The sequence below is a fragment of the Oreochromis aureus genome, linkage group 22, assembly GCF_013358895.1.
Source record: "Oreochromis aureus strain Israel breed Guangdong linkage group 22, ZZ_aureus, whole genome shotgun sequence".
In the NCBI taxonomy this organism is placed as follows: Eukaryota; Metazoa; Chordata; class Actinopteri; order Cichliformes; family Cichlidae; genus Oreochromis; species Oreochromis aureus.
Genome location: NC_052962.1, coordinates 15,418,616 through 15,427,564, shown reverse-complemented (window position 1 = coordinate 15,427,564; position 8,949 = coordinate 15,418,616). Strand labels below are relative to the sequence as shown.

The window sequence follows — 8,949 nt, the reverse complement described above, 5'->3', positions numbered from 1 at the left end:
TGAATTTAGAGTCGCTTCTTCAGTGAAAGCAGGAATGTTACAATGTATGTGACACAATTACATGTATGAAAACATGCATTCAGTTTCTTACATATAAACAGAGATTTTTTATCGCAAAAGTGGGCAAAACATATTTTTTGATGCAGAATAGTCTGTCTTTTCGACATTCTATTATAAAATAGGTCATAAAGCAATAGTCTAAAGTAAAAGCACCTAGAATCTGCGTGGGCTACCTCTCAGCACTGATCATGAATCCAGTATAAAGTCAGTTTTTTAGAAGTCCAGGGGGTACAGTGTACTATGTTTTAAGGATTTCGCCTTTGGCATTCCTCTTTCTTGGGGAGCTGAGTCACGAGGGCCCAGACCTTTGTAACAATTGAAAGTGTAATTCAGTTGTTTACCAGTAGGCTGAAAAAAGGAACAAATGCAGGTCAGTAGAACAAACGTAAAGGAAATGCAGCCCAGCCATGCTTCTGAGAAATCCCCTTTGCATCAATAAAGCATTATATTTTAGAATATGTACCTACATAGAGGAGTACTTCTTGTTTCTGCAGTGATACAACTTTCGTGTAAACAATATTTGTAGTTAATATCAGGGTGGCGGCTGCCTTTAGAGAAGCAACTACCCCGTTTTCTTATTGATCCAAAGCTGACACGACACGTGTGTTAACCAATCAGAATTTGTTGTGGTGAGCGTTTTGGTCCAATCACCACGAATTATGCAAATTCCGAAACAAAGTTCCTCCTGTAGCAGCACGGTGATTGCAGTGAGCGTCCCATGTTTTATTTTCTGTTTAATTATTGTCGTCACGAGGGCTGTGATAAGTAGGTATTGCTTATGAATAGTTTATCCGCTGTAAGACGCTGAAGAATAAACTGTTTGTTATGTTTGCGCTAACAGGTTTGCGTTAACCGGTATAGAAAGCTAACTGCTAACAGCTAGCATAGCTATCTTGCTAGTTCGCCGGTACAGGCGGTCCTCTTTGTCTGACAGGGGAAGGCGTGCTCTTTTGTTAAGCTTTCCCTTTGTCCCTTCGGGAAAGAGGAACTGTTGGGTTGGGATTTCACAATTATCCACAGTTCTGAAAGTATTTAGAAAATGCAGATCGCCAAAAAATACTTTTCAGAAAGCCTGATTCAGTTAACCATCTTGCTCAGTTTGATTGGAGTTCGTGTGGATATCGACAGCTACTTGAGCGGCTATTACACGCCTTTGACAGAGATTAACTTGGGTCCTAGCTCAGCCTACATCCAGACACCGTTTCATATTTTGAGAGACACTCTTGACGGATATGGTGTACACCCAAAATGTCCCGAGTTGGACTATTTTTTTGCAAGTCGCCGGCTGCTGGACGAGGTGAGGACCCTCGGTTCCCCGCGGTTCCACACACAGTTGAACGCATGGCTGGTGCACGAAGTGCCTGCAACTGACAAGGCTGACTGTGGGCCTTCAACCAGCAACAACACTGAATCTAGCTCGGGGTTAGAAAGACCTGGCGAAGAACCTAGGGATGTCAGTGAACACCTGCCAGTCAGTGGCCCTGCAGTGTACCAGACAAACACTGAACTCGGACAAGGGCCTTGTGGCGCTGGAGCCTGCGGGTTTCTTAAAGAGGCAAGTTTTTGCATAATATGCCATAAAGTTGAAAACACTTTGTTTCTAATGAAGCAATAATGTAACCTGCAACAATGAAGGTGGTCTATCCCTCTAAAGTACTTGATTAACTGAGGTGACAAACAGGTAAAACTTCCGTAATAGCTAGCTTAAGCTATTACTAGCTAACTAGCATAACTAACCGTTGTTCTGGAAAGATGGGTGTTATCCAACAACTACGTTGTTATACTGGAGTATTTCCTGGTGAACCAGGAAGCAAGTCAAAAAAAATATTCTGGAATGCAAATTTATTTTCGTTTTCTCAGGCTCTGTCAGGCCCTTGTCACAAATCAAAATCCAGTAATGTTTCCTTAGTCAGATTATGTCACTTGCATCCGTAATGACAATGTGTTAACTTGGATAACTCACCTAATCAGTGTAGTAAGTAACTTAAACATAAAGCTTAATAACATGTCTACCAAACATCATATACTGTACATGCGGCATACAGCTGCCTGCTGCACCTGTCACTCTTTCACTATGGAACTTGTCACATTAAGCAATCTGGGAATAGTAACTATAGAATTACTTCAGGAGAAAATACCATGCAAAGACAGGTGTAACTAATGTCTGTACTTTATGACAACAAATATATTTTAACACTGTAATTACAACCTTTATATTCAGTCCTCCTAGTAGTGTAATCTTTCTAGAGCATGGCAGAAAGAGCTGATTGGTGGATATTATATCCCAAAGGCAGTTTATGTTGTCAGTTGTGTAACTCTATCTCTTTTCTCCTGACTCAACCACCAGCTGCGCCCTTTGAGAAGTGAGACTCGGATCCCCACCCTTTTTGCTTACACAAAAGCAGTTTTCCATACTTAATCACTGCTCTCCCTAGGGTTGGTTTTCATGTGTATAATATGATGTTGACTCATCTGTTGTTGATGACAACAGATGGGTTGACATCCCCCCCAAAAAGCATTTTTAAAACACCTCATTGTTTGTTTTGCAAATGGCCTTAGTTTCTGAGAATATACAATATGCAGGAGCTGTATATAGTTATGCTGTTGAAGGTGTGATCAATAACTGATTCACTTGCTAGACCAGTTCAAACAGGAAAAGTGGAGGCCAACAAGCCCAGACAGAACTTGGGCAGAACTAGACTGGTCTTGAGTACTTTTTGTCATTATTTGGCTTTAGTTTTAGTGTGAAAGCAAACTTCCTTCTTTTAGAACAAATGAGAATTCTATTATATCTTTAATTGGAAATATCGGGAACTTTCTAATCTTGGAAGCTGGTGACCTGTATTACTGTAGGTTTATCAGGTGACCTCCGTGGGTAATTGGCTTAACATTTACAATGATTGCTTTGTAGTCATAAATAAATAAATAAATAACCTAATCTTGTTCATAACAGAATCATCTCATGACAGAAGAGTCATACTGTAATGGCTCAATTGAGATCAATGAACTACAGCTAGAAATGTAACAATGTTTGGAGTTCTTTACTAAGAATTAACAAATTGTTTTTCCTTTTCTTTCCTCTTCACTTCTAAACTGAATTCCCGACTCTCTTCTCCCTGCCAGGAGGAAGATGTTAAAGTTAAAGAAGAGGAGGAACCTGCTCCAGTCTCTCAGCTGGCTCACAGTTCCACACTGGAACAAGAGGTACTGTTGGCACTATTTCATTTATTTTAATGACCGTAATAGTGCTGGATTTTTTGTGAGGATACACAGTAGTGTTTGTCCATCTGCAATGATGCATGTATAACATTGGCATCAATTTTAGGCTGGTTATATTGATTTAACTTGAAAATCAGGGCCTCACATTACATATTTACTGAAATTGCATCATTTTGATGACAGTGCTGTTTTAGTAACACCACAAAATATGATTAGAGATGTTGAAGCATAGTAATTACAGTCTCACAGGCAAAGGCTTTGTTATTAAGTTCCTTATAGTAAAAAGCTATACAGAAGCTAAATATAAATTCTTTTTTCTTGTTCATTTTTTCATCAGTTACTTTGCTGTGATTGGATACTGACAACAAAACATATCACTTACTTTTTAAGTTTACATCAGATTTTCTGTGTGTTGTCTCTTTCAGAGCCTGCTGGAAGGCATCACTGGACTGTCCAGTCCAACACGCCATCCCTCTGCTACCCTTGATATTGACCCGCACTGGAACAATTTACTCTCTGTTGCAGACCTTGATGTAAGTTTCTGGCTCATGTTCATAAAATGAAGCCTTATATAAAATTACATTAGTTTAGAGACATGCATACAGACATGTGTATGGCAGATTAGAGGTTTAGTTTCCCACATTGATCTAACTGTTGTTTAACCCTTTAAAGCCGGTTGGAGCAGGCACGCTCCGTTTTGCGTAACTATTTTTAAATCCCTGTAGAACCGGAACCACGTAAGCTAGCGCAATACATTTTTTTGCATATGAAACCGGAGGAGTTGTACTTACATCTTATGCCATCAGCTTACCCTAGGTCACGGTTTCCTTCCACATATAGCTTTGCAAAAATTGCTTAAAAAGCACTTGCAGCAACAAAAACATAATATTCCAGAAACACGCTTTGCCGATCTGATCAGTTGTTCAAAACACTTCCTACATTGGAATAGACGTCAGCGCGAACTATTGCATGTCCGCCATTACCTGCCCGAAACCGGAAGTGACATAGTTTTCGCGGAAAAATGTAGTTTTTTACCTTCGGGGCCTTATAAGCCTATACTGGTGTTTTTCAAAATCATGTTTGACTTCATGCTTTTCTGAATAGTTTCTGGGATGCTTAGAACTCAAATTGCACTGCTGGAAATAATTTGTTTTGATGCACATGCTGTTTTTTTTGCAAATTTGCATCATAATATTTATTTTCGTTTTTCCTGCAGTATATAAAAATTGGTGTATTTCAAAAATAAAACTATGAAGACACTCAAAATAAATTTCCTTTTTGTTGGAAACTATTTTGTGCAAGTTTTTTGTATTTACAGTATTGAGGAATAAACCTCTTAAATTTCTTTAACTAGAAATATATGGAAAAAAAACAAAAATGATTTTCAATTTTTTGGTAGTTTATTGCACTTTTTTGCAATTTATGTAGTTACTATGGACTTAATGCATACATATTATTAAAGTTTGGGCTATAACGGTTGTATTGATGTATAGCAACTTGAAATGCTCCCAAAAATGGCACTACAGCATGTAAAAATATAAAGATAAACTCTGGTGGACTTGGTTCTATGGTAGGTCTTAAAGGGTTAAGAGGATTTTCAAAGCTTTTGAGAATAAAGTTCGACTAACAGGTCTCTCTAAAATATAGGACTTGGACCCCCTTGTCACTGAGCGTCTGTCAGATCTCGACACTGACATCACCAGCGCCATCAGCCGGAATGTCAGTCTGCATGATGCTATGCTAACCAGTCCTGGAGTGTTTGGGTTGGCATCTGATAGAACTGAGCCCAGGACCACGACCCAACAACAAAGGGCTTTCTTTCGAATGGAATCCACAGGCTCTTTAAACTCAGATGCTTCACCTGGGATGGCTCTAGGTCTTGCTGCACTCCCCTTTGCCTCAGTATGTAACATAACTGGAAATGTGTCATCAAATAGTGCACTGGGTGGCTGCCTAGATGAGGCAGTGTTTGACCAGATCAATCAGCTTGGTTTGGAAGGTCTGGACTCAATTGACAGCAGCCTGATGGACTGTCTGGACAGCATAGACCCACAGGTCCTTGAGGACTTGGAGTCAGACTCTGGTCTCTCCTTGGAGAGCAGCTCTGGAGGTCCAGTCTCTCCAGGTTGGTTCAGATTGCATTCTATACTTGGAAAAGTTACATGTCTTAAATTCTATGTTTTGTGAAGCTAAGAAATTTTCTGTTAAATGTACTGACACAGTCATTAACTCCTCACTTTGTCCAGGCTCATCTGAGATGTCATCCTCATCCAGTTCATACTGCGAGGATGAGTGTGGAGCTACAGGCTACAGCAGTGAGGCAGACTCAATCCCCTCTAAAGGCATTGTTGACTACACCACAACATGGCCACCTGTTGAGAGTGTGTGGCACGACCACAGCTACTCATCTGCCAATTTCTTTAACCAGCCGTCAGTAACGCTGCCTCGCAAAAACATCAAGGAGGAGCCTCTCAGCGATGACGATGGATTTCGGCTGGAAGAAGGGGAGCTGAGTCGTGATGAGCTGCGCGCCCGTGCTATGTGTCTGCCATTCTCTGTCCTGCAGATAGTTAACATGCCTGTTGAAGAGTTCCTGGAAGTTCTTGATGGTCATGGCTTTTCCCCTGAACAGGTGACCCTCCTGAGGGACATCCGCAGGCGTGGTAAGAATAAGCTGGCAGCCCAAAACTGCCGCAAGCGCAAATTAGATGCCATCACTGGGCTCCAGGAGGAGGTGGAAAGGCTGCAAGTTCAAAGAGACAAACTGCTGAGGGAGAAGCACCTTACAGCAAAAACAATGGGTGCTGTGGGCCATCAGATAAGGCAGCTGACCAGAGACATCCTGTCCCGGCTGAGGGATGAATCAGGAACACCCCTGAACCCAGACAGATTCACCCTGCAGTGCGGGGCTAACGGGAGGGTTGTAGTTCAGCCTGTAAGACGACCTGCTGTCTCCACATCTGGCAACAAAACAGACAAGAGAAAGAAGGAAAAAAAGCAATAATGCAGCATTTCCTGCTGAGACTTGACCTTTTCGGTTTTGGGATATTGCGGAACCTAATTGCCTGACTCTGGTTTTAGGGTCTCCTCTTTTGCAAAAGTGTGTGTTGATTCACCACTGTTGAGAACCTAAATTCAAAAAGAAAAGACACTCAAAAAATAAGTAAATGAAAAAAAAAATGTAAATACATTATTTGATGGGAAAAATGTAGATCACACACTGGACATTCTCTTCTTGTTAAAGGTGGATGTGGCCGATGGAGTAGTTTAAGGGAACAGCTAAGCTGTTGGTAATGCCAGCAGTCTCTTTGTGCCTGTTAACATTAAAGTCATAGTCTTTCTCATTTTTACAGAAAATTGTTGGCAATCACACATGTCTAAAAGTCAACTTGGCCAGGATTGTGATATTTACAGACAGGATAGAGATCTAAGAGGAGGATTTACCTGTAATCTTGCCTTTAGTGTTTTCCTACTTGGTATAAGAATGAGGTTAAAGGATTGTATTTATTAAACTTTCTTAGGTCCCTGAAATGCTTATAGAACTGTTAAGGATGTTTTTTTTTCCCTCTCCCAAAATGGTAACCTTTGGTCAGAGCGATAAGAATATTAGGTTATTACAAGTCCAAAGTTTACTGATTTGTTCCCAGTATTTGAGGGCATGCACTGTTTGAGTAAAATAATTAAACTGAAATTAAAAAAAATGAAATAGATGTCTTTTGCTTACATGTCTTGATGACGTGCAGTATACCAATGACTCAAAGGACTTGGCCTTAATTTGCATTTGATGTGTTTTGGTAAATATGTGTGTACATCATACATAAGTGCGTATATCCATAACAAAAAAGTTCTTACATAAGAATTCAACTATAATTTAACCCCTTTCATTTGAAGTGTTTTAGAGTTTTTGGCAAGATTATTCTACCTCACAGCTTAGTCTTTGTTAATTTTGGCTACATTAAAAAAAAAAAGCTCCCACCCCGCTTTTTTTCTTTATTTTTTTTGTCGTTTGAAGTGCACTCGATAACTACGATTCCATTATAAATGTGACCGTAATCACACATAAAAGATTCAATTTCTGAAACAGGAAAAATACAATCACCAACTTTATTTAAGAGGTCTGAATGCTGTTTGAATGTGTGTGTGTGTGTGTGTGTGTGTGTGTGTGTGTGTGTGTGTGTGTGTGTGTGTGTGTTTTTTTTAATATTTATTATCTGAGAGTAGAATCAAGTGGAATTAAAAGTCTGCATCTTGTTTATGTGTACACACTTTCAAGTAGTCACCTGAGTGAGTAAACTGAAGAAAGATGCATAAAGTATTTGAACAATGATTAATCTGAAGCACAAGTTGACTGAACTTCCTTTCTTTACAAGTACTTGTGAGATTTTTTTAGATTCTCAGGCCCCAGTTTAGTTTTTTTTTTCTGGCTAAAATCTGAAATTCCCTAAAGTGCACTTGTTTAATAAAAATCCTTCATTATCAAAGTCACCCAAATTAAACAAACTGCTAAAAAACCCTAAATAATAAATTACTGATTCATATTTAAGAAGTTTGAATGTTGTTTGGATGCCTCCTTTTTATATGTATAAGATTATTTGACAGTTGAAGTATTAATAGAGATTGCCATCCTGTTCCTGGTTATGCTGCGCAGTAGAGTCAGCTGAGTGAGTGAAATTGAGAAAAGTCCATGAAGTAGTTTATGTGGCTTTCAGTTTTCTTTTTTTCCTTTGTTTGTATTTTTTTGTTTGGTTTGAACCTTTTCTTTGCTGTTTGTATGAATTTCATTTTCGTAAATATTTGCTTTGTTTCTGAAGTTAAATGTGTTTGATTCCATTGTGATTTTTGAAAGTGTGCATTTGCTTACAGAACTTGAGTTGCTCCTGCAGACTTTTTAAAATAAAAAATAAATCTTTTGAAATACTTTTGAATGGCCTTGATTTTAAAATCAACATATAGGAACATATTATGGAAAGAAAATGCAGTCTTAAAACATCAATAGAATTTAGATCAGGGATGTCAAACATAAGGCCTGGGGGCAAAATTGGCCTGGCAAAGGATGCAATCTGAGCCACTGGACAGCTTTTTAAAATGTGAAGGATGGTACACATTTTGGACTTTTTAACTGTATTTCCATGTGTTTTACAGCTTTTCCTAATGATAAAAATCCTACTCCCATCAGCATTCACACCAATTTGAATAAGTCATAGGTAATATTAGATTTAAAAAATACTTAAATGACAGAAACGTTTCTGATTTCTGCAGTGGGTTCACAGTAAATAAATAAATAAGGATACAGTATTATCAATACACAAAACCTTTCTATTTTATAGTTACAGGACAGTCTGGGCAACGAGCAACTACACATGCATTTCCTACAATCTAAGCCCAAAGAGTCGTGCTGACTGAGTTCTCCTATTTAATACAGCTTCATTTCTTTATCATGCAAAAATAACCGAGATATACTGTTGAAATTGCACTTCTTTTTCTTATATTAAGATTTTGCGGATATTAAACGTGTAATTAAACCTCTTTACACTGGTCCGGCCCACTTGTAAACAAAACTGGCTGCATGTGGCCCACGATCCAAAATGACTTCGATATCCCTGATGTAAAGTTCTAGGCTTCATCATCTACAGGTTTTGGGGAGCGAAAAGCGTTTTCCAACCAGGCTTC

The 8,949-nt window shown here is 39.0% G+C and overlaps 1 protein-coding gene across 1 annotated transcript; it reads left to right on the top strand.

Moving 5' to 3' along the window:
* Window positions 1-740: 740 nt before the first annotated feature.
* Window positions 741-8,196, top strand: nfe2l3 (nuclear factor, erythroid 2-like 3). Its single transcript, XM_031756105.2, has 5 exons — window positions 741-1,615; window positions 3,184-3,264; window positions 3,705-3,812; window positions 4,927-5,404; window positions 5,526-8,196. The coding sequence occupies exons 1-5, from the start codon at window positions 1,100-1,102 to the stop codon at window positions 6,281-6,283; spliced, it is 1,941 nt and encodes a 646-aa protein (XP_031611965.2). The 5' UTR covers window positions 741-1,099; the 3' UTR covers window positions 6,284-8,196.
* Window positions 8,197-8,949: the final 753 nt, after the last annotated feature.